This window comes from Gadus macrocephalus, chromosome 4 (assembly GCF_031168955.1).
Source record: "Gadus macrocephalus chromosome 4, ASM3116895v1".
NCBI lineage: Eukaryota > Metazoa > Chordata > Actinopteri > Gadiformes > Gadidae > Gadus > Gadus macrocephalus.
The window spans coordinates 35,001,969-35,027,301 of record NC_082385.1 but is presented as its reverse complement, the minus strand read 5'-3'; the positions used below and the strand labels follow the sequence as shown (position 1 = coordinate 35,027,301).

The window sequence follows — 25,333 nt, the reverse complement described above, 5'->3', positions numbered from 1 at the left end:
ATAGACTAGGGCCCGACCGTTCATCGGCCTGCCGATTTAATCGGCCGATTATAGCCTTTTTGAAAATAATCGACATCTGCCAAGAAGACGTCGATTACAACCGTTTTTTTTTTTTTTAAATGTTATTGCGCTTAGTATCCTGCAGATTGCGCTCCTACTCGCCTTGCTAACTAACAACTTTAGCTGGAGTAAAAAAGAGGAGATGGAATTTTACCGTACAACATGAAAGCACGCTCGCTCAGGCAGCTGCGCGCTCACCTCACCAATGTACACAAGACGCGTTGTTTGAGCATGTTGTGCCTGTTTTTCTTTAGGTCTCAGGCCATGTTAATTTGTTATACTGTAGACTCTAACGGTGAGACCATACTGCTCAGCACGCACGTGTTAGTCACTGCTCACGAGCGCAGCACATTGGGAGTTAGTTATTTATTTTACATTTTACATTACTCATTTTTGACTATAAATGTATTCTAAAACACTCAAAGGTTCTGCATTCAATTCACATATTCGTCAAAAGTGTTTAAAGTATATTTAAGGTATCTTTTTTTTGTTTTGTTTTTAATCTGCCGATTAAATCGTAATCGTAATTTTTCTCTGAAAATAATCGGCATCGGCACTCAAAAATCAATATCGGTCGGGCCCTAGTATAGACTATATATATTTATTACAGGGCTCTTCTCAAAGCCGTGGAACGCTCCGTCGACTTGCATGGGCCTTCACAACTTCCGGCGGTGAATTATTTTTTGATAATTCACCTTTGCTAAGCATAAAATGACCGCTGTCAAGGAAAGTGGATTTTTTGACGTCTTCCGTATCACTCCGCAAGTAGTCCGGAACTTGTCAACGTCTTTGGCAGACTATTTCTCTGCTGATCTACGAATGGTAACAAATAAATTGTAAAAAGACACACTATGTGAAGTTATTTTTTCATTTTGGCTAGTAGCCGTGTAATAAGCGGGATAATGTATAGAACGCTGGTCATTGACGAAAATACGCTTATTTTTGATAATGACCGGCGTTCTATGCATTATCCCTTACATACCATGTAATATATAGAAGTGTATATATATATATATATATATATATGTATAGTTATTGATCACTAGATACAGTTATTGGTCACTAGATATAGATACAGTTATTGGTCACTAGATATAGATATAGTTATTGATCACTAGATACAGATATAGTTATTGATCACTAGATACAGATATTGATCCGTAGATATAGATACAGTTATTGATCACTAGATACAGATGTTGACCACTAGATATAGATACAGTTATTGATCACTAGATACAGATGTTGACCACTAGATACAGATAGTTATTGATCACTAGATACAGCTATTGATCCCTAGATATAGATACAGTTATTGATCACTAGATATAGCTACAGTTATTGATCACTAGATATAGATGCAGCTTTTTGATCACTAGATATAGCTGCAGTCATTGATAACTAGATATTGTTATTGATCACTATATATAGATACAGTTATAGATCACTAGATATAGCTACAGTTATAGATCACTAGATATAGCTACAGTTATTGATCACTAGATATAGTTATTGATCACTAGATATAATTGCAGTTTTTGATCACTAGATATAGCTGCAGTCATTGATTACTAGATATTATTATTGATCACTAGGCATAGGTGCTGTTTTTGATCACTAGATATAGCTGCAGTTATTGATCACTAGATATAGATACAGTTATTGATCACTAGATATAGTTATGATCACTCGATATAGTTAGTTATTGATCACTAGATATAGATACAGTTATTGATCACTATATATAGTTATGATCATTAGATATAGTTACATTTATTGATCACTAGATACAGTTTTTTATCAGTAGATATAGATAGTTAATGATCACTAGATACAGATATTGATCACTAGATATAGATACAGTTATAGATCACTAGATATAGCTACTGTTATTGATCGCTAGATATAGTTATTGATCACTAGATATAGATGCAGTTTCTGATCACTAGATATAGCTGCAGTCATTGATAACTAGATATTGTTATTGATCACTAGATATAGAGGCAGTTTTTGATCACTAGATATAGCTGCAGTTATTGATCACTAGATTTTGTTATTGATCACTATATATAGATACAGTTATAAATCACTAGATATAGCTACAGTTATTGATCACTAGACATAGTTATTGATCACTAGATATAGATGCAGTTTTTGATCGCTAGTTATAGTTATTGATCACTAGATATAGATGCAGTTTTTGATCACTAGATATAGCTGCAGTCATTGATAACTAGATATTGTTATTGATCACTAGATATAAATGCAGTTTTGAACACTAGATATAGCTACAGTTATTGATCACTAGACATAGTTATTGATCACTAGATATAGATGCAGTTTTTGATCGCTAGTTATAGTTATTGATCACTAGATATAGATGCAGTTTTTGATCACTAGATATAGCTGCAGTCATTGATAACTAGATATTGTTATTGATCACTAGATATAGATGCAGTTTTGATCACTAGATATAGCTGCAGTTATTGATCACTAGATATTGTTATTGATCACTATATATAGATACAGTTATAGATCACTACATATAGCTACAGTTATAGATCACTAGATATAGCTACAGTTATTGATCGCTAGATATAGTTATTGATCACTAGATATAATTACAGTTTTTGATCACTAGATATAGCTGCAGTCATTGATCACTAGATATTATTATTGATCACTAGATATAGATGCCGTTTTTGATCACTAGATATATCTGCAGTTATTGATCACTAGATACAGATATTGATCCCTAGATAGAGATACAGTTATTCATCACTAGATAAAGTTATTGATCATAGATATAGACACAGTTATTGATCACTATATATAGTTATGATCACTATATATAGTTATGATCACTAGATATAGTTAGTTATTGATCACTAGATATAGATACAGTTATTGATCACTAGATATAGATACAGTTATTGATCACTAGATATAGTTATGATCGCTAGGTATAGTTACAGTTATTGATCACTAGATATAGATACAGTTATTGATAAGTAGATACAGTTATTGATGAGGTTATTGGATGATTCAATATAACAAGGAAAAGATAAGTATTAAATATATAATATAAGTATTAAATATATAATTAAGCAATAGATCACGCCAGGCTGTGGTATGTGCTCATTATACCACTGTTAAGGGGCGTTATCCGGCCCCGACGGCAGCGGAGGGCCGGCGACCCCCTTCACAGTGGTATAATGAGCACATATCACTGACTGAAGTGATCTATTGCTTTTATACAACGGTTACTGTTATGGCGAAACGAAAGTCATAGACACACTACATTTAAAAAGAAACCAAGAAAGTCAAAGTCTCCGTTTTATTAAAGACTACCAAAAAGTAGTCCCTCCTGGCTGCCGCTATGAATCGACGGTCGCTGTGCAACACACTTTAGCGTCACTCCGAGAGAAGGCTCCGATAGAGCGGTTCGCCGGCAATTTATCCTATGGAGCAGTTCACTCGCCGATTTTAGGCTTCAGTAAACGGTGCTATTGCTTTTATACAACTGTTAAAATTATGGCAAAATTACTCCACACACACACACACACACACACACACACACACACACACACACACACACACACACACACACACACACACACACACACACACACACTAGTAAAAATACGGTTGTATTCTTTGACACTTCAAGGCGCGGAGTGATACTTTCACAAGATTATTGGGCGTCATAGCAGTTATGTATACGCTCATTATACAACAGTTAGGAACCAATCAGATCGCTGGATTTAGGTCCCCCGTTGTATAATATATTTTATATACAGGTAGTATTAACTATGAGGGCCGTCGGAGAGGAGCGGGACCGGCCCAGCAGGGGGCGCTGTGGGGGCCCCGAGCACAGCGGAGCGGCGAAGAAGAGCAGCACAGGGAGCCGAGAAGAAGAGCAGCACAGCGGAGCGCAGGAGAAGAGCAGCACAGCGGAGCGGAGGAGAAGAGCAGCACAGGGAGCCGAGAAGAAGAGCAGCACAGCGGAGCGGCGAAGAAGAGCAGCACAGGGAGCCGAGAAGAAGAACAGCACAGCGGAGCGGCGAAGAAGAGCAGCACAGGGAGCCGAGAAGAAGAGCAGCACAGCGGAGCGGCGAAGAAGAGCAGCACAGGGAGTCGAGAAGAAGAGCAGCACAGCGGAGCGCAGGAGAAGAGTAGCCCGGGTCCAGTGACAGCGGGTCCAGCGACCGACAGCGGGTCCAGCGACCGACAGCTGGTCCAACAGACCGCAGACCGGAGGAGCATCACCAGGTGAGGACGTCCACAGCCCGTGAGGGGTTAGCTGTTGTTACAGTGTTTCAGTTACAGAAGATGCTGATTGTTATTAATATTTTCAACTAACCAATAGCCATGCATTTTAAAAATGTCAATGAACTATGATCCCTGAATAACAGTAACATCTATTGCATAGTTGATTTGCATACATAGTTTACTACACTTTCCATTGAACAGTTACCCCTGTAACCCATACATTGACTCATTTTATAATGTAATCAAATGCTCATAACCTAAGGAGAAAATGATTTTGCTGGCTTCATATCCTAATAGCTGAACCTGTTATACGTTGTTATGTTATAGACAAAATGTTATGATATTATGCACAAATTTGTTGCATTATTGACCGGGGTTTCCACATTATAGCTATGGGTTTAATTACAATTGTTATTACATATTGGGTCGTTGTTATACTCTGGCCTCTTACAAGCCTGTTGCATTGACTACATGTACAATACTATTCCGGTTCTTTACTTGGCCTACATTGTGTTTGACCAGTGCCTCTCTCTCTCACACGTGTGGGAATCACCCTCCGTCCTCCTCCATCACTCTCCATCACCCTTCTCCTCCTCCTCCTCCTTCCTCCTCCTCCACACACCATCTTTCTTTTTGATTCTAACTTTTACACATTGTTGTTCTAGCCACCATCTCTGCGGCCACACACAGAGCGGGCTGGAGCCGCCCTCCTGGCCTCCTGCCGCCCTGCCACCAACATGGTAAATAGGATCTGAGGTTATTTAATGTTTTCTCCTTTCATAAACAATTGTGCAAATCTCCTTCCTATGACAAAAACATAGGAAGGAGCACATTTGTGATAATGATGTTCCACTATCATTATCACAAAAGAACACACTCGCATCACATATCAAAGTAATAATAACAGCAACAATGTGTTCTGCACAGGGCAGGAAACAACCACCTGTGAAGAGCTGCCAAAAGTGTGGACGCCCTCTAAAGGGGCACAAGCTGCCCATAGGACCGAGCTGCGGCCTGGAGCCTGACCCACATAACCTAGAAAGAAACACAGAAGCCAAGTTTAGAAGAAGGCTCGCTTTGGACCACAGGAGAAGGCAGAGGCCCCATCACCGAGACGCTTCTATGGTGGGACACACACACACACACACACACACACACACACACACACACACACACACACACACACACACACACACACACACACACACACCATGTCAGGGAGATCTGCCAAATACAATAATGGTAACACTTTTTTTTCATGCCCAGGACAAGAACCAACTACCTGTGAAGAGCTGCCTAAAGTGTGGACGCCCCCGAAAGGGTCACAAGCTGCCAATAGGACCCGGCTGCACCCTGGAGTTAGACCCACACCTCCTTCAAAAAAACAAAGGCACGAGCAGCATTGTGGGTGACCCCGGCCTCCCCTCACACAGCCTCTTAAGTCTCCTGCCGTCTGGGGGTGCATGTCAGCCAGACAACCACACGTTAACTTTGCTGCAGTCTTTGGAGGTGCTCGAGGTTCATTACGACGTGCACCTCCAGACTGCTGAAGCGTTTTTATTCATGTGCCATAAAATAACTGAAGTGTCACTACAGTATCACAGCTGTGATACACATGACCCTGTGAGCATTGAGTGAGCATCGAGTGTTTCTGGAGCTGCAGTGTAGACGAGTGTTTCTGGAGCTGCAGTGTAGACGAGTGTTTCTGGAGCTGAGCTGCAGTGTAGACGAGTGTTTCTGGAGCTGAGCTGCAGTGTAAACAAGTGTTTCTGGAGCTGCAATGTAGACGAGTGTTTCTGGAGCTGCAATGTAGACGAGTGTTTCTGGAGCTGCAGTGTAAACGAGTGTTTCTGGAGCTGAGCTGCAGTGTAGACGAGTGTTTCTGGAGCTGCAGTGTAGACAAGTGTTTCTGGAGCTGCAGTGTAGACGAGTGTTTCTGGAGCTGAGCTGCAGTGTAGACGAGTGTTTCTGGAGCTGCAGTGTAAACAAGTGTTTCTGGAGCTGAGCTGCAGTGTAAACGAGTGTTTCTGGAGCTGCAGTGTTTCTGGAGCTGCAGTGTAGACGAGTGTTTCTGGGGCTGCAGTGTTTCTGGGGCTGCAGTGTTTCTGGAGCTGCAGTGTTTCTGGGGCTGCAGTGTTTCTGGAGCTGCAGTGTAGACAAGTGTTTCTGGAGCTGCAGTGTTTCTGGAGCTGAGCTGCAGTGTAAACAAGTGTTTCTGGAGCTGCAATGTAGACGAGTGTTTCTGGAGCTGCAATGTAGACGAGTGTTTCTGGAGCTGCAGTGTAGACGAGTGTTTCTGGAGCTGAGCTGCAGTGTAAACGAGTGTTTCTGGTGCTGCAGTGTAAACGAGTGTTTCTGGAGCTGAGCTGCAGTGTAGACGAGTGTTTCTGGAGCTGAGCTGCAGTGTAAACAAGTGTTTCTGGAGCTGAGCTGCAGTGTAGACGAGTGTTTCTGGAGCTGCAGTGTAAACAAGTGTTTCTGGAGCTGAGCTGCAGTGTAAACGAGTGTTTCTGGAGCTGCAGTGTAGACGAGTGTTTCTGGAGCTGAGCTGCAGTGTAGACGAGTGTTTCTGGAGCTGCAGTGTAAACGAGTGTTTCTGGTGCTGCAGTGTAAACAAGTGTTTCTGGAGCTGAGCTGCAGTGTAGACGAGTGTTTCTGGAGCTGAGCTGCAGTGTAAACGAGTGTTTCTGGAGCTGCAGTGTAGACGAGTGTTTCTGGAGCTGAGCTGCAGTGTAGACGAGTGTTTCTGGAGCTGCAGTGTTGACGAGTGTTTCTGGAGCTGCAGTGTAAACGAGTCCTGTGTTTCAGAGTTCCGTAACCATGGCTACCGTGCGAGGTGAGGAAAGGGGCGGAGCCTGGCTGCTCCCGGGCCTCCAGTGCTCGGTGTGCGCCCAGCCGTGCTCTAGCCACGCCCTGCTGCTGGCACACACGGCCGCCGCACATCCAATCAGGCTCGATCGCACGGCGGTGGGTCGGCTCGGCAACGTCATAGCCTATCAGGAGACGGCGAGGCTGTTCCACTGCTCCGACTGCTTCTTCACCTGCAGAGACTTCTCCAGGCTGTTCACCCACCTCCTCACCACGCACTGCAGCCGGGAGGAGGAGGAGGAGCAGCAGGGCGGGCCCCCAGAGGAGGAGGGCGGGCCCTCAGAGGAGGAGGGCGGGACCCAAGAGGAGGAGGGCGGGCCCCCAGAGGAGGAGGGCGGGACCCAAGAGGAGGAGGGCGGGCCCCCAGAGGAGGAGGGCGGGCCCCCAGAGGAGGAGGGCGGGCCCCAAGAGGAGGAGGGCGGGACCCCAGAGGAGGAGGGCGGGACCCCAGAGGAGGAGGGCGGGCCCCCAGACGTCATCAGCTACTCACAGAGCCGCTACGTCTGCGTGCTCTGTGGCTGGAGGACCAAGCTGAGAGGTGAGCCCCTCCCCCACCTGGGGGCGGAGCTACAGACGGGGCAGGGCTACACCTGGGTTGAGCTGTAGATCTACCTGTAGTGTTCACCTGTAGTTTGATTCCATCAAAGCCGCTAACGAAAGCGGCACTTAGTTGATTAAGCCCGGTTAGAACTATCGCCAACTTCCACTTGAGGCTAAAGCCGTTCCATCAACGCAGTTCAGCCGCGCCTCGCTCAGGTTAGTTCAAGCTAGGCTTACGTTATCGTGGATTAAGCTCGCTCACGAGATATGTAACCAGCCCAGAACCGTGAATGTCGAATCATGGATCAAATGTCCGAAAAGGAACGAGCGGGATCTACTCCAGCGGGGAACAGAAGCTGCTTGTGGAGGTCTATGAGGAGTACAATTATATAATAACTCAAAGAGGAACAGAAGCTGCTTGTGGAGGTCTATGAGGAGTACAATTATATAATAACTCAAAGAGGAAACACCGTAACCATTGATAAAAACAGGGAGGTCGGCTGGCATGAAATGGCCAATCTTTTGAAGGAATAAATAGTAGAGCTGTCAAGCAATTAAAATATTTAATCGTGATTAATCGCATTAATGTCATAGTTAACTCACGATTAATCGCGATTAATCGCAAATTATTTTTCTATGCTAAATATCCCTTGATTTTTTTGTCCCATAATTCTTCTCATTTTAATTCTCTTATCAACATGGTGAAGTGCATCGGCTTGCCTTGTGCAAATGATTTTTTATTGATAACAACATTGGCATATACTGATCAAAACAGGACGATACAAAAAAGAGCTTATAGTGCAATTAAACGACTGCTTTGAACAAATGTCATTTGAACATTGCAGTCAGGCTACTGCTTCTTTGTTTTGAGTATATATATATATATATATATAAAAATATATATATTTTTTTTAAATAAAATAATTGCGTTAATCGCGCAATACATTTTTTAACACCGTTAAAATTGGTTTGCGTTAACGCCGTTAATAACGCGTTTAACTGACAGCTCTAATAAATAGTATTAGGGTGGGTAACATATTTAGATTTGAAATCAGGGAGATGGTCTCTAGGTAACGTGTCGGACTTGCACTCGGCTCGGCGGGTTCGATCCCCACCTAATTAGTCATTTAGGAGAGATTACTGGAGAAATCAAAAAACTTTTCATGCCGTTTATTTTTCACTTTGAATATTCTAAATTGACTGACCATGGTATTATAGTATCTAATAGTATTTATCTCAACAGAAGTGGTCTTGGCTGCCTGCCGAGAAACTCACCTGAATGGAATTCATGTGGCTGCCAATTTCCCATGCAGCAGTGTCCGCATTTCACTATCAGTAACGTAAATATTAACATTAACCCTACCATGGGGTTTTGCATGCTATATTTGGGTTCTAGGGATATTGTAAGACATATTTATTACATGAAAAGTCAATTGTTAGGCCTAATTTCTCTGATATAAAGGGAATTACAAAAATAAGCCAACGGCAAAAATTCAATGACGCACTCAGGATGCGAACTCGGGTCGCCCGTACTCCAGGCTAATAATGCTAGACCACTCACCCGAATGCTGGTTCCCCAATTTGATAGAATACATATATTTGTCCAAAAATGTGCTGAGAAAATATCCCGGATTACAATAGATATGAATTAAATTAATTATTTCATTTGCATCATTTAATCTTAGACCCTTAGTGAAAATATAGGCAGTTTGTACTTGATATATGTATATTTATGACAAAATCGTGAGGACTAGGCTTGGCGGAACCTTCTGATGGTACACTTGTTTCCGACAGATGGACTTCTCTGAAACACCACTCAAGTAAGCCTGACAGTTAGCCTGGTACCGACCAGGTTAGTTTGGTCGGATAAATTGCCATGGTTACTTAGCAGAGATTACCTTAAAGGCACCCAGTGCAACTTTCGAGGCTTAAAAATAAACATTCAATTTCTAGTCTTTTTTACACGTAGTAAGTTTCAATAACTCCATACCATTACATACCGACATTTAAGCAGCAAAGATGAGACGTCGTTGTGTGGTGAGAACTGATACAAAATCGATAACAACAACAATGCCGCCATTTTCTTTATTTTTTGTAACCTACAATAAATAAAGCAGGCTTCCAGTCAATGGAAAAATGGCTTCTCCCCACCGGCGATTGTTGTTGTTTACGATTTTCTATCAGTTCTCACCACACAACGACGTCTCATCTTTGCTCCTTGAATGTCGATATGTAATGGTATGGAGTTATTGAAACTTACTACGTGTAAAAAAGACTAGAAATTGAATGTTTATTTTTCATTGAATGTTTACATAAAGTTACACTGGGTGCCTTTAAAGGGGACCTATTATGCTTTTTCGACTTTTATGACCTATAAACGTTGTTTATAGGTAATAATGATTGATAGTCATGTTTAACCATACAAAGTGTAAAATAATGACGTACATGCATTTCAACGTATTCCCTGCTGCTGACAGTCTGGGGTGGCTGTGCAGAGCGCTAAAGACTCGGGACAACGTTTGTGATTCACTTGTTCACATTTCCGGGAAATCATCTACGTAGACGTACTCCTGCCACGCCCCCATATGCCTGGTCAAATCCGGCCGCGCGCGTGCTTCAAGGAAGGTAACCAATCACAACGGAGTTGGGTTGGCAGGAGGGGGGTGAGGGGGCGGAGAAGGACGAAACCGAGCGTTGACAGAGAATGCTGAAAGCGCCCAGATGAGAGGAAGAGTTTCCCGAAAATCAACATCGTTTTTTGTGTATGGTTAAACATGACTATCAATCATTATAACAACGTTTATAGGTCATAAAAGTCGAAAAGCATAATAGTTCCCCTTTAAGTCACGTTGATGGAACGCAACTCTAGCTTAAAGTAGCGAGGCTAAGCGAAATAAGCCCAACTTTGCCTTTAGCTTGGTTGATGGAGTACCCCTCTGGTCCTGATCTGTGTGTGTCTGTGTCTGTGTGTCTGTCTGTGTGTCTGTCTGTCTGTCTGTCTGTCTGTCTGTGTGTGTGTGTGTCTCTGTCTGTCTGTGTGTGTGTGTGTGTGTGTCTCTGTCTGTGTCTGTCTGTGTGTGTGTGTCTCTGTCTGTGTGTCTGTGTGTGTCTCTGTCTGTCTGTCTGTCTGTCTGTGTGTGTGTGTCTCTCTGTCTGTCTGTGTCTGTCTGTCTGTCTGTCTGTCTGTCTGTCTGTCTGTCTGTCTGTCTGTCTGTGTGTGTGTGTCTGTGTCTGTGTCTGTGTGTGTGTGTCCCTCCCTCCCTCCCCAGGCCTGGCCCTCAGTCACGTGGTGACGGTCCACCGGCTGGAGGGCCGGTTCTCCTGCAGCCGCTGCCCCTCCAGCTTCCTGCTGCCCGCCCAGCTGAGTCTGCACCTCAGCCTCCAGCACCGGCCGGCCCGCTACGGCTGCCCCTACTGCCCCTTCACCGCCCACGGCCTGGGGGCCTTCAGGAGGCACTGCCAGCGCTGCAGAGGGGGGGGGGGGGGGGCGGGAGGAGGAGGGAGGAGGAGGAGCAGCAGAACGGTGTTGAGGAAGGAGAGGAGCAGGACGAGTAGGGTTCCATTGAAGCGCTAGCTAGGGTTAGGGTTAGGGTTAACCCTAGCTAGGGTTGGGGTTAACCCTAGCTGGGGTTGAGGGTTAGCTAGGGTTAGGGTTAGCCCTAGCTACCCTCCTGCAGGCTAGGTGGTTTATGAGTGATTTCTGATGTTTTTTATATTTTGCTTAACTAATAAAATGAAAACGGTCCCATGCGTATGGTGAATATAAATGCGTTACTTCCGCCCCCTGGTGTCTGGAGGCTCACATGCAGCCTGATACAGACCCGTCGTCTCCCGGCCTCATCAGTCCTCCGCCGGCAGGGGGCAGCACATCCGTGTGGCCCCATACCCGCAGAGGCCTGCGAAGTAGAATGACCCTCCCCATGGAAGACCTCTGAACTTGTACCCTGTCGTCTGTGACCCTTACCCCTTATCAGTGAGCCCTGTCCTTATCAATGGGCCGTGCTTTGATAACTGAGTTGTGATCGCCGAGGCCGCCATGGTGCTGCGGTCTCTGTGTGTCCTGCGGGCCCAGGCCGCCGCCTCACTAAGCGGCCTGCCTGCCGCGCTTCTCCCCGGCGGCTCGGGGCTCGACCTCCCCGGCTCGGGGCTCGTCCTCCGGTCGCTGTCCACGGACGTCTTCCAGAACCTGGCCCTGGAGGACTGGATACACGACAACGTGGACCTCCAGAGCCGCAGCATCCTGCTGCTGTGGAGGAACTCGGCCGCGGTGGTGGTGGGTCGGCACCAGAACCCATGGCAGGAGTGCGACCTGCGGCTGATGAGGCGCAGCGGGGTGCCCGTGGCCCGGCGGCGCAGCGGCGGCGGAACGGTGTTCCACGACCCGGGGAACCTCAACCTAACGTTCTTCAGCTCCAGGAAGAACTACGACCGTGCCCGGAACCTGCGCGTGGTCACCGGGGCGCTGAGGGCGCTGCGGCCCGGGATCGACGTCCGGGCGACGGACCGCTTCGATATCCTACTTGACGGTCACTACAAGATATCAGGTGGGCAGAGGGCTTCGTGCGGACACGTTTTATTCATTCAGATTATTGATCCATACGTTATTGATCGATATGTTATGGAGCTATATGATATTGATCTATATGCTATTTATCTGTACGTTGTGTATGTTGTTGATACCTTTTTGATTTGTATAAGAATGGGATCAGGGATGGGAGCGATATTATTGTTGTGTTGATGTGTTGCGGATGGTTGTTGATGTGATGTGTTGTTGTGATGTTGATGTGTTGTTGCTGATGTGATGTTGTGTTGTTGATGTGTTTTTGCATTGCTGATCTTTGTTGACGGGTTATTGACAGTTTATTGATGTGTTGTTGACGGGTTGTTGACAGTTTATTGATGAGTTGCTCTCTTGTTGTTGTGTTGTTGACGTGTTGACGGGTTGTTGACAGTTTATTGATGTGTTGTTGGTTGTTGACGTGTTGTTGTTGGTACCAGGCACGGCGGCTAAGCTGGGCCGCACCGCCGCCTACCACCACTGCACCCTGCTGTGCTCCGCCGACCGCCCGCTGCTGGCCTCTCTGCTCCGCCCCACCTGCCACGGTATCCATAGCAACGCCACGGCCAGCCTCCCTGCCCCCGTTCAGAACCTGATGGACCACGACCCCTCCCTGACCCCCGAGAGCATCACCCGCCAGCTGGCCCAGCAGTACCTAGCAGGTACATGTCTCACTCTCTCCCACCTGTCTCGCTGGCCCAGCAGTACCTAGCAGGTACATGTCTCACTCTCTCCCACCTGTCTCGCTGGCCCAGCAGTACCTAGCAGGTACATGTCTCACTCTCTCCCACCTGTCTCGCTGGCCGAGCAGTACCTAGCAGGTACATGTCTCACTCTCTCCCACCTGTCTCGCTGGCCCAGCAGTACCTAGCAGGTACATGTCTCACTCTCTCCCACCCGCCAGCTGGCCCAGCAGTACCTAGCAGGTACATGTCTCACTCTCTCCCACCTGTCTCGCTGGCCGAGCAGTACCTAGCAGGTACATGTCTCACTCTCTCCCACCTGTCTCGCTGGCCGAGCAGTACCTAGCAGGTACATGTCTCACTCTCTCCCACCTGTCTCGCTGGCCGAGCAGTACCTAGCAGGTACATGTCTCACTCTCTCCCACCCGCCAGCTGGCCCAGCAGTACCTAGCAGGTACATGTCTCACTCTCTCCCACCTGTCTCGCTGGCCGAGCAGTACCTAGCAGGTACATGTCTCACTCTCTCCCACCTGTCTCGCTGGCCGAGCAGTACCTAGCAGGTACATGTCTCACTCTCTCCCACCCGCCAGCTGGCCCAGCAGTACCTAGCAGGTACATGTCTCACTCTCTCCCACCTGTCTCGCTGGCCCAGCAGTACCTAGCAGGTACATGTCTCACTCTCTCCCACCTGTCTCGCTGACCGAGCAGTACCTAGCAGGTACATGTCTCACTCTCTCCCACCCGCCAGCTGGCCCAGCAGTACCTAGCAGGTACATGTCTCACACTCTCCTACCTGTCTCGCTGGCCGAGCAGTACCTAGCAGGTACATGTCTCACTCTCTCCCACCTGTCTCGCTGACCGAGCAGTACCTAGCAGGTACATGTCTCACTCTCTCCCACCCGCCAGCTGGCCCAGCAGTACCTAGCAGGTACATGTCTCACACTCTCCTACCTGTCTCACTGACTCCCTTCTCCTTGCATCACCGTATGAGCCTCTTGTTCCCTCCCCTCGTTAACACCTCGTTAACCTCCCAGCGTTAACCCCTGTCCCCCCTGGTTAACCCCTGACCCCCCTGGTTAACCCTGGTTAACCCCTGACCCCCCTGGTTAACCCCTGTCCCCCCTGGTTAACCCTGGTTAACCCCTGACCCCCCTGGTTAACCCCTGTCCCCCCTGGTTAACCCCTGTCCCCCCCTGGTTAACCCCTGTCCCCCCTGGTTAACCCTGGTTAACCCCTGTCCCCCCTGGTTAACCCCTGTCCCCCCTGGTTAACCCCTGTCCCCCCTGGTTAACCCCTGTCCCCCCCTGGTTAACCCCTGTCCCCCCTGGTTAACCCTGGTTAACGCCTGTCCCCCCTGGTTAACCCCTGTCCCCCCTGGTTAACCCTGGTTAACCCCTGTCCCCCCTGGTTAACCCCTGTCCCCCCTGGTTAACCCTGGTTAACCCCTGTCCCCCCTGGTTAACCCCTGTCCCCCCCTGGTTAACCCCTGTCCCCCCTGGTTAACCCCTGTCCCCCCTGGTTAACCCCTGTCCCCCCTGGTTAACCCCTTTCCCCCCCCTGGTTAACCCCTGTCCCCCCTGGTTAACCCTGGTTAACCCCTGTCCCCCCTGGTTAACCCCTGTCCCCCCCTGGTTAACCCCTGTCCCCCCCTGGTTAACCCTGGTTGCCCCCTGTCCCCCCTGGTTAACCCCTGTCCCCCCTGGTTAACCCCTGTCCCCCCCTGGTTAACCCTGGTTACCCCCTGTCCCCCCTGGTTAACCCCTGTCCCCCCTGGTTAACCCCTGTCCCCCCTGGTTAACCCCTGTCCCCCCTGGTTAACCCCTGTCCCCCCTGGTTAACCCCTGTCCCCCCTGGTTAACCCCTGTCCCCCCCTGGTTAACCCTGGTTAACCCCTGTCCCCCCCTGGTTAACCCTGGTTAACCCCTGTCCCCCCCTGGTTAACCCTGGTTAACCCCTGTCCCCCCCTGGTTAACCCTGGTTACCCCCTGTCCCCCCTGTCCCCCCTGGTTAACCCCTGTCCCCCCCTGGTTAACCCTGGTTAACCCCTGTCCCCCCTGTCCCCCCTGGTTAACCCCTGTCCCCCCTGGTTAACCCCTGTCCCCCCCTGGTTAACCCTGGTTACCCCCTGTCCCCCCTGGTTAACCCCTGTCCCCCCCTGGTTAACCCTGGTTACCCCCTGGTTAACCCCTGTCCCCCCTGTCCCCCCCTGGTTAACCCTGGTTACCCCCTGTCCCCCCTGTCCCCCCTGGTTAACCCCTGTCCCCCCTGGTTACCCCCTGTCCCCCCTGGTTAACCCCTGTCCCCCCCTGGTTAACCCTGGTTACCCCCTGTCCCCCAGAGTTCGGCTCGGGGGGGCTCCCCGTGGTCCCGGTGCAGCCCTCTGACCCGGCCTTCGGGGGGATCGACCGCGCGGCGGCGGCGCTGCGCGGCTGGGACTGGACGCACGGCCGGACGCCGCGCTTCAGCGTGGACACGGCCCTGGAGCTGGCGGACGGCGCAGCGGCGGCCACGGCCTCGGTGCACCTGGAGGTGAAGGCGGGCCGGGTGGAGGCGTGCCGGCTGGCCGTGGCCCCGGAGTGGCTCCCCGGGGGCCCCCCCGCCCGCCTGGCCGCCCGGCTGCTGGGGGCCCGCTTCTGCCCCTCGGAGGCGGCTGCCGTGGCGGAGGCCTTCCTGAGGGCCGAGGGGGGCGGGGCCACGGGGGCCCGTCTGGGGGCCCGCCTGGGGGACCTCTGTGACAAGATGGTGGCTCTGATGTGATTCCGTAAAGTTATGTTTTTATATGATGTAAAGAAAATAAAGATTAGTAACAAGTCCTTTGATTGTGTGTTCCTTGTGTTTGGATGTATGTGTGTTTGGGATGGCGTGTGATTATATGTATATATGTGTGTGTATGTATATATGTGTATGTATATATGTGTATGTGTATGTATATATGTGTATGTATATATGTGTATGTATATATGTGTATGTATATATGTGTATTTATGCTACATGTGAACCTCCTAAGATGGCGCAATTTGATCGGTTCGCTACCTCGGGATATTGGGCAGTATCCCGTTGTTTTCATCGCAAAATGTCCCGCTTAGCGCTCGTGACGGTCGTCTCGTCACGCTAACAAAACAAATAAACCGCTCATGAAAACAAATAAAGTCTTGCAAAAGGTTTGATCTTGTTATTTTTGGAGTGTTCATGTGTAGTATACACTAAAACAATTGTCACTCATCATCAGGGCCGACGGACTGGGGGGGCCCAAGGCAGAGGGGGGGCCCATGGCAAAAAAAAAATAAAAAAATAAAATTTTAACAATTTTTTTTTTTTTACCAGTCCATAGTGTTAGGAGTCGCAGAGGGCACCGTTTGGTGCCCTCTGCCCCCCCCCCCCCGTCAACAATTCAGTGCAGGGGGGGTCCATCAGTACCTATTGTATAGGGGCCCAGGATTTGGTGCAACGGCCCTGCTCATTTTCGTCCGCTTATCCGGGGTCGGGTCGCAGGGGGAGCAGCTCAAGCAGGGGGCCCCAGACTTCCCTTTCCCGGGCCACATTGACCAGCTCTGACGGGGGGATCCCGAGGCGTTCCCAGGCCAGTGTTGAGATATAATCTCTCCACCTAGTCCTGGGTCTTCCCCGAGGTCTCCTCCCCACTGGACGTGCCTGAAACACCTCCCAAGGAAGGCGCCCAGTGGGCATCCTTACCAGATGCCCGAACCACCTCAGCTGACTCCTTTCTAAGTAAAGGAGCAGCGGCTCTAATCCGAGTTCCTCACGGATGGCTGAGCTTCTCACCCTATCCCTAAGGGAGACGCCAGCCACCCTTCTGAGAAAACTCATCTCGGCCGCTTGTACCCGCGATCTCGTCCTTTCGGTCATCACCCAGCCCTCATGACCATAGGTGAGGATAGGAACGAAGATCGACCGGTAGATCGAGAGCTTAGCCTTGCGGCTCAGCTCTCTTTTCGGCGGCTCAGCTCTCTTTTCGTTACAACAATTGTTCTCTTGTTAAATATGTACATTTATGTTCTTGGTAAATTCAGTAACGCAAACGTTCCTAATCGATAACTTTTTATTACATGGACGAGCGCAACAAGTGACTCCTTTATATTGCGTGGCAACCAGACAGCGGAATGCGCACGGCTGCGCAATAGGATACGGAATGCCCACAGCTGCGCAATAGGACGCAGAATTCGCACTGCTGCGCAATAGGACGCAGAATGCGCACTGCTGCGCAGTAGGACGCTCTGGAACGCTCAGCGAGGCGCCAGCCGCGCACGCAGTTCTTCTGAGCCGACCATATGCTGGTGTGAACGGCGCTGTTAGCATCTCAGGCTGAAGCTACTTTACCACGATGGGAAAAAAACAGAAGAAGGCTGCGGATGACAGGTGAGCCCGGTGTTAGTCCACGGCTACACTAGCCCAGCTAGCCGATAGCTCCCCGGATAGCAGAGGCGAAGATGTTTAAACGCAGCTAATGCTAAAGGGCCAGCTAGTGGCAAGCCGTGTGTGTGTGTGTGTGTGTGTGTGTGTGTGTGTGTGTGTGTGTGTGTGTGTGTGTGTGTGTGTGTGTGTGTGTGTGTGTGTGTGTGTGTGTGTGTGTGTGTGTGTGTGTGTGTGTGTGTGTGTGTGTGTGTGTGTGTGTGTGTGTGTGTGTGTGTGTGTGTGTGTGTGTGGCCAGCTCATCCTTTTCATTGTGTTTATTGTCTTCTCCATTCACCCTCTTTGACAACGAGGTGGGGGAGAGATGAACAGATCTGTGTCTGTCTGTCCCTCCCTCTGTCAGTCTGTCTCTCTCTTTGCATTGGCAGATTAAGGGAGGATGTTGTGGAACTATAATGTGTAAATCTATCTGTGTATGTATGTATGTATATATTGAATGTATGTGTCCGGTCAGCAGCACTAGGAGGATGTGGAGGGTTCTAATGTGGGCTCTAGGGGGCTCTGATGGGGTTTCTGATGTGGGCTCTAGGGGGCTCTGATGTGGGCTCAGATGTGGGCTCTAGGGGGCTCAGATGTGGGCTCTAGGGGGCTCTGATGTGGGCTCTAGGGGTTTCTGATGTGGTCTCTGATGTGGGCTCTGATGTGGGCTCTGATGTGGGCTCTAGGGGGTTCTAATGTGGGCTCTAGGGGGCTCTGATGTGTGCTCTAGGGGGTTCTGATGTGGGCTCTAGGGGGCTCTGATGTGGGCTCTAGGGGGTTCTAATGTGGGCTCTAGGGGGTTCTAATGTGGGCTCTAGGGGGTTCTAATGTGGGCTCTAGGGCAGGCCTATTCAACTAGCGGCCCGTGGGCCAAATGCGGCCCCTCTTAATTTTTTTCTGGCCCGCAAGAGGTTGCATACAAAAAATAAATAAAATAAAGGAGAAACATTGTTGAATGCAAATCAGGTTTCTGTGTGTAGCCGGTGATACTAGCCAGTATCAGTCCCCCACAATCAGGAACTGGCATCACTTATTCTGACAATGTTTGGCTCAACCGATACGTTTGAGTCTAGCTTTCCTCATATGAATGCCATCAGAACAAGGGCACATTGCTCCATGACCTATGAGAAGCTGCATGAGTGTCATGATGACAAGGCAGTGCAATCTTTCTCACTGACTCACTGGCTCAAAATGTCTCATATGTACAGTAGTTCTGTTTGGTGATGATTCAAACAACATTGTTTAATTCTAAATACGTGGCCAAAACATCTGAGAACAAAATCTTTTATAATGATACGATTAAAAGTGAAGAAGGAAGGAATGCGTCTGACAAGTTTATTCCATGTAGTAGTATTATATATATTAAGTTAACACTACTTTAAGTACGATTTATTTGTAGCGATTCATTCACGTAGTTTTACTCTGTGTGGCCCATGGACCCCCAGTGGTTTTCCTTTTGGGCCCACTTGTTAAGGAGGTTGAATAGCCCTGCTCTAGGGGGCTCTGATGTGGGCTCTAGGGGGTTCTAATGTGGGCTCTAGGGGGTTCTGATATGGGCTCTAGGGGTTCTAATGTGGGCTCTAGGGGGTTCTGATATGGGCTCTAGGGGTTCTAATGTGGGCTCTAGGGGGTTCTGATATGGGCTCTAGGGGTTCTAATGTGGGCTCTGATATGGGCTCTAGGGGGCTCTAATGTGGGCTCTAGGGGGCTCTAATGTGGGCTCTAGGGGGCTCTAATGTGGGCTCTAGGGGGTTCTAATGTGGGCTCTGATGTGGGCTCTAGGGAGCTCTGATATGGGCTCTAATGTGGGCTCTAGGGGGTTCTAATGTGGGCTCTAGGGGGTTCTAATGTGGGCTCTAGGGGTTCTAATGTGGGCTCTGATGTGGGCTCTAGGGATGAGGACCTTGATGCCCTGGCCGCTCAGATCGAGGGTGCTGGCTCCAACAAGGAGCCGGGGAAGGGCAAGAAGAAGAAGAAAGCCCAGAAGAAGGACGACTTTGAGTGAGTTCTGTCTGTCTGTTTACCTGTCTGTCTACCTGTCTGTCTACCAGTATTTTATAACCTGTCTCTCTGTCTTCAGTGAGGAAGAAATCCTGAAGGAGCTGGAAGACCTCACCCTTGAAACCCTCGGAGACCAGGTGAGACAGCATCTCCATGGTAACCAGGTGATAGCTTCTCCATGGTAACCAGGTGAGACTGCATCTCCTCGGTTACCTGGAGACCAGGTTTGACAGCATCTCCATGGTTACCAGGTAAGACAGGACTAGCAGGTTGGTTTGTGATGGTGGTTCCCTGGAGAGGAGAACATGTACCATGTGGACTAGATGTTGAGAACACGTAGACCATGTACCATGGGGACTAGAGGGGTAGACCATGGGGACTAGAGGGGTAGACCATGGGGACTAGAGGGGTAGACCATGGGGACTAGATGGGTAGACCATGGGGACTAGAGGGGTAGACCATGGGGACTAGAGGGGTAGACCATGGGGACTAGAGGGGTAGACCATGGGGACTAGAGGGGTAGACCATGGGGACTAGAGGGGTAGACCATGGGGACTAGAGGGGTAGACCATGTACCATGGGGACTAGAGGGGTAGACCATGTACCATGGGGACTAGAGGGGTAGACCATGGGGACTAGAGGGGTAGACCATGGGGACTAGAGGGGTAGACCATGGGGACTAGAGGGGTAGACCATGGGGACTAGAGGGGTAGACCATGGGGACTAGAGGGGTAGACCATGGGGACTAGAGGGGTAGACCATGGGGACTAGAGGGGTAGACCATGTACCATGGGGACTAGAGGGGTAGACCATGGGGACTAGAGGGGTAGACCATGGGGACTAGAGGGGTAGACCATGGGGACTAGAGGGGTAGACCATGGGGACTAGAGGGGTAGACCATGTACCATGGGGACTAGAGGGGTAGACCATGTACCATGGGGACTAGAGGGGTAGACCATGTACCATGCGGACTAGAGGGGAAGACCATGTACCATGGGGACTAGAGGGGTAGACCATGTACCATGGGGACTTGAGGGGTAGACCATGTACCATGGGGACTAGAGGGGTAGAACATGGGGACTAGAGGGGTAGACCATGTACCATGGGGACTAGAGGGGTAGACCATGTACCATGGGGACTAGAGGGGTAGACCATGTACCATGGGGACTAGAGGGGTAGACCATGTACCATGGGGACTAGAGGGGTAGACCATGTACCATGGGGACTAGAGGGGTAGACCATGTACCATGGGGACTAGAGGGGTAGAACAGGACCTCCAGGTGCCCCTGGTCAATGGGTCTTGTGTTTGTGATTCAACAGAAACGGGAGACCACAGAAGAAGAGATGTTGGAGCCTCCCAAAGCAGAGAAGAAGAAAACCCGGAAGGGCAAGAAGGGAGGTGTTGGAGAGGAGGAGGAGGAGGAGGATGATGAGGCCAGGAAGACACGCCCCCAGGAGAAAAAGACACGCCCCCAGGGGGAAAAGGTAGGTCTGTAGTAGTAGTATTACGAGAAGCAATATTACCAGGGTAATAGAACTCCGAGTACCTCCAGTACTATACCAGAATTATAGTACTGGGTATTACAGTTACTCAAGTTATTGTACTCTGAGTACCTCAAGAACTATTGAAGTGTTAGTCCAGTAGATGGGGTGTAACGGTACACAAAAGTCACGGTTCGGTACGTACCTCGGTTTTTAAGTCGCGGAACGGTACGGTTCATAGTTAAGGGGATAATTTAAAAAAACAGCTTGTTTGTCAACAAAGGAGAATGGCCGTAGATCAGCAGCAATGAAACCACCAATAAACTTGGTTATGTCATTTGCATTTCTGAATTCCTAGACAGGGGTTGGTGAAATAGTGTTGTGAGCTGGGTATGCACAGCTTGTTTTTCTTTCACACCAACAGTGATAGTAACACCTGGGTTGTGCCTTTCTGATACAGTAGTAATGTAACTAACATACTGTAATACTACTCATACAGTATAACTAGTAATAGAACTAACATACTGTAATACTACTCATACAGTATAACTAGTAATGGAACTAACATACTAACATTACTAGTTATACTGTATGAGTAGTATTACAGTATGTTACTTCTATTACTAGTTATACTGTATCAGTAGTATTACAGTATGTTATTACTGCATTAGTATACTCTACTATTACAGGTTTAATCTTTCCCCTCTGCCTCATCAGGCAGCCGGCCTCTCTGACGAAGAAGAGCGGCAGGCAGGAGGAGGAGGAGGAGGGGGTGGTGGAGGAGGAGGAGGAGGGAAGGCCAACCGGAAACCCTCAGCATCAGAGGAGGAAGAGGAGGAGGCCGGAGGACAGGATGAGCAGTCTGAGGAGGATGAGTCCAACAGGAAAGACAAGAAGAAGAAAGGGAAGGTGTTGAAGGAGGAGGAGGAGGAGGAGGAGAAGGAGCAGGAGGGAGTCAAGATGAAGACGGCAGCGCAGAAGAAGGCAGAGAAGAAGGAGCGGGACAGGAAGAAGAAGGAGGAGGACCGGCTGAAACACAAGAAGGTGAAGGAGAAGGAGGAGGCGGAGCCAAAGAAGACTGAGGCCACACCCACTCCAGCTCAGCCAATCGTGGAAGAGGAACCAGAAGCAGCAGAGCCAATGGGAGAAGGTAAGAGTGAAAGAGTGAAATGCTAGAGTTAGAGGTGAGAGTGGAGTCTCCTTGACCAGAGGCGTCCGATAGTCACCATGTGAACGCTAGATGCTATGTAGCCCCATGCTACATCTCCCCACGCTACATGCTACCTGTCCCAATGCTACATGCTACATTTCCACACGCTACATGTTCCAATGCTACATGTCACATGCTACATCTCCCCATGCTACATGTCCACACGCTACAAGCTACCTGTCCCCATGCTACAAGCTACCTATCCCCATGCTACAAGCTACCTGTCCCCATGCTACATGTCCCCATGCTACAAGCTACGTGTCCCCATGCTACAAGCTACCTGTCCCCATGCTAAATGTCCCCATGCTACATTTCCCCATGCTACCCTTCCCCATGCTACCCTTCCCCATGCTACATGTCCCCATGCTACCCTTCCCCATGCTACATGCCACCTGTCCCCACTGAGGTCATGTGCTCCCCTGCAGAGGAGACGGAGGGCGTAAAGAAGAAGGACAAGAAGAAGATGAAGGGGGTGAAGGCGGCGGAGAAGGAGGAGAAGAAGAAGGGTCTGAGTAAAGCCACCGTGAAGGCCATGCAGGAGGCGCTCGCGCAGATGAAGGAGGTGCTGTCACCATCTAGTCTCACCAGCTAACCCTAGTGAACCACTTACTACCCCCCACTAACTAATCCTAGTGAACCACTAACTACCCCCCACTAACCCTAGGGAACCACTAACTACCCCCCAATAACTAACCCTAGTGAACCACTAACTAACCCCCACTAACTAACCCTAGTGAACCACTAACTAACCCCCACTAACTAAACCCTGTGAACCACTAACTAACGACCACTCAATTACCCTAGTGAACCACTAACTGACGACCACTCAATTACCCTAGTGAACCACTAACTAACCCCCACTATCTAACCCTTGTGAACCACTAACTATCTCTTGTGATTGGATGTGAGTTAATGAGGTGGTTGATTGGATGTGAGTTAATGGGGTGGTTGATTGGATGTGAGTTAATGGGGTGGTTGATTGGATGTGAGTTAATGGGGTGGTTGATTGGATGTGAGTTGACGAGGTGGTTGATTGGATGTGAGTAAATGAGGTGGTTGATTGGATGTGAGTTAATGGGGTGGTTGATTGGATGTGAGTTAATGGGGTGGTTGATTGGATGTGAGTTAATGGGGTGGTTGATTGGATGTGAGTTAATGGGGTGGTTGATTGGATGTGAGTTGACGAGGTGGTTGATTGGATGTGAGTAAATGAGGTGGTTGATTGGATGTGAGTTAATGGGGTGGTTGATTGGATGTGAGTTAATGGGGTGGTTGATTGGATGTGAGTCAATGAGGTGGTTGATTGGATGTGAGTTAATGGGGTGGTTGATTGGATGTGAGTTGGCAAGGTGGTTGATTGGATGTGAGTTAATGGGGTGGTTGATTGGATGTGAGTTAATGGGGTGGTTGATTGGATGTGAGTTAATGGGGTGGTTGATTGGATGTGAGTTAATGAGGTGGTTGATTGGATGTGAGTTAATGGGGTGGTTGATTGGATGTGAGTTGGCAAGGTGGTTGATTGGATGTGAGTTAATGAGGTGGTTGATTGGATGTGAGTTAATGGGGTGGTTGATTGGATGTGAGTTGGCAAGGTGGTTGATTGGATGTGAGTTAATGAGGTGGTTGATTGGATGTGAGTTAATGGGGTGGTTGATTGGATGTGAGTTAATGGGGTGGTTGATTGGATGTGAGTTAATGAGGGGTTTGGATTTCAGGAGGAAGAGTCGGTCAAGAGGGAGGAAGAGGAGAGAATACGAAAAATGGAAGAGATGGAAACACAGAGACTGGAGCAGGTACACACGCCTACTCACACCTACACACATACACACACGCCTACACACACCTACATGCACACATACACACACATACACACACACGCCTACACATACCAATTCACACACACACCAATTCACACACACTCACGCACACATACACACACACCTACATACGCCTACACATACCAATACACACACACACCTACAAACATACATACACACACACACCAATACACACACACCAATACACACACACCTATGCACACGCCTACACATACAAATACACACCTACATACACACACCTACACATACAAATACACACACACACCTACACACACACAAATACACACACGTGCACATACACACACCTACATATTCACACGCACACACTCTAGTCTCAGCCTTGTGTGACCTTTGACCTGTGACCTGTGACCTCCCAGGAGCGAGTGGACCAGGAGAAGAGGGAGAAGAGGAAGCAGAAGGAGAAGGAGAGGAAGGAGCGACTGAAGAAGGAGGGCAAGCTGCTCACCAAGTCCCAGAAGGAGGCGCGGGCCCGCGCTGAGACCACGCTCCGGATGCTGCAGGCCCAAGGTCAGAGCCCCTCAAGCAGCCCCTAATCTACCAGCCCCACCCCTCAAGCAGCCCCTAATCTACCAGCCCCACCCCTCAAGCAGCCCCTAATCTACCAGCCCCACCCCTCAAGCAGCCCCTAATCTACCAGCCCCACCCCTCAACCAGCCCCTAATCTACCAGCCCCACCCCTCAACCAGCCCCTAATCTACCAGCCCCACCCCTCAACCAGCCCCTAATCTACCAGCCCCACCCCTCAACCAGCCCCTAATCTACCAGCCCCACCCCTCAACCAGCCCCTAATCTACCAGCCCCACCCCTCAACCAGCCCCTAATCTACCAGCCCCACCCCTCAACCAGCCCCTAATCTACCAGCCCCACCCCTCAACCAGCCCCTAATCTACCAGCCCCACCCCTCAACCAGCCCCTAATCTACCAGCCCCACCCCTCAAGCAGCCCCTAATCTACCAGCCCCACCCCTCAACCAGCCCCTAATCTACCAGCCCCACCCCTCAACCAGCCCCTAATCTACCAGCCCCACCCCTCAACCAGCCCCTAATCTACCAGCCCCTAATCTACCAGCCCCACCCCTCAACCAGCCCCTAATCTACCAGCCCCACCCCTCAACCAGCCCCTAATCTACCAGCATGGGGACAGGTAGCCCCACCCCTCAACCAGCCCCTAATCTACCAGCCCCACCCCTCAACCAGCCCCTAATCTACCAGCCCCACCCCTCAACCAGCCCCTAATCTACCAGCCCCACCCCTCAAGCAGCCCCTAATCTACCAGCCCCACCCCTCAACCAGCCCCTAATCTACCAGCCCCACCCCTCAACCAGCCCCTAATCTACCAGCCCCACCCCTCAAGCAGCCCCTAATCTACCAGCCCCTAATCTACCAGCCCC

At 49.4% G+C, this 25,333-nt stretch overlaps 3 protein-coding genes across 6 annotated transcripts in view; all 3 read left to right on the top strand.

Moving 5' to 3' along the window:
- The first annotated feature begins 3,941 nt into the window (after positions 1–3,941).
- On the top strand, positions 3,942–11,352 carry LOC132456589 (chromosome alignment-maintaining phosphoprotein 1-like). 3 transcript variants are annotated; one of them, XM_060050997.1, is made up of 6 exons: positions 3,942–4,332; positions 4,998–5,072; positions 5,260–5,457; positions 5,599–5,736; positions 7,141–7,830; positions 7,889–8,028. In XM_060050997.1, exons 2-5 carry the CDS (start codon positions 5,070–5,072, stop codon positions 7,804–7,806), a joined length of 1,005 nt encoding a protein of 334 aa, XP_059906980.1. In that variant the 5' UTR covers positions 3,942–4,332; positions 4,998–5,069; the 3' UTR covers positions 7,807–7,830; positions 7,889–8,028. The 3 variants fall into 3 exon arrangements, with proteins under 3 accessions (XP_059906980.1, XP_059906979.1, XP_059906981.1); XM_060050996.1 differs by lacking the exon at positions 7,889–8,028 and adding an exon at positions 11,010–11,352 and having other exon boundaries at positions 3,947–4,332; positions 7,141–7,738; XM_060050998.1 differs by lacking the exons at positions 3,942–4,332; positions 4,998–5,072; positions 5,260–5,457; positions 7,889–8,028 and adding an exon at positions 11,010–11,352 and having other exon boundaries at positions 5,598–5,722; positions 7,141–7,738.
- A 23-nt stretch (positions 11,353–11,375) lies between these two features.
- lipt1 (lipoyltransferase 1) lies at positions 11,376–15,794 on the top strand. The gene is made up of 3 exons (XM_060050999.1): positions 11,376–12,284; positions 12,739–12,960; positions 15,320–15,794. The coding sequence occupies exons 1-3, from the start codon at positions 11,777–11,779 to the stop codon at positions 15,736–15,738; spliced, it is 1,149 nt and encodes a 382-aa protein (XP_059906982.1). The 5' UTR covers positions 11,376–11,776; the 3' UTR covers positions 15,739–15,794.
- A 1,404-nt stretch (positions 15,795–17,198) lies between these two features.
- eif5b (eukaryotic translation initiation factor 5B) overlaps positions 17,199–25,333 on the top strand; it is a 31,057-nt gene continuing 22,922 nt past the window's right edge. For both annotated transcript variants that reach the window (XM_060050992.1, XM_060050993.1), the window contains exons 1-8: positions 17,199–17,358; positions 19,285–19,392; positions 19,472–19,529; positions 20,713–20,877; positions 21,592–22,024; positions 22,510–22,646; positions 23,800–23,877; positions 24,300–24,450. In XM_060050992.1, coding sequence (XP_059906975.1) covers positions 17,324–17,358; positions 19,285–19,392; positions 19,472–19,529; positions 20,713–20,877; positions 21,592–22,024; positions 22,510–22,646; positions 23,800–23,877; positions 24,300–24,450 — 1,165 coding nt within the window. In that variant the 5' untranslated portion in view covers positions 17,199–17,323. The remainder of the gene's footprint in view (positions 17,359–19,284; positions 19,393–19,471; positions 19,530–20,712; positions 20,878–21,591; positions 22,025–22,509; positions 22,647–23,799; positions 23,878–24,299; positions 24,451–25,333) is intronic.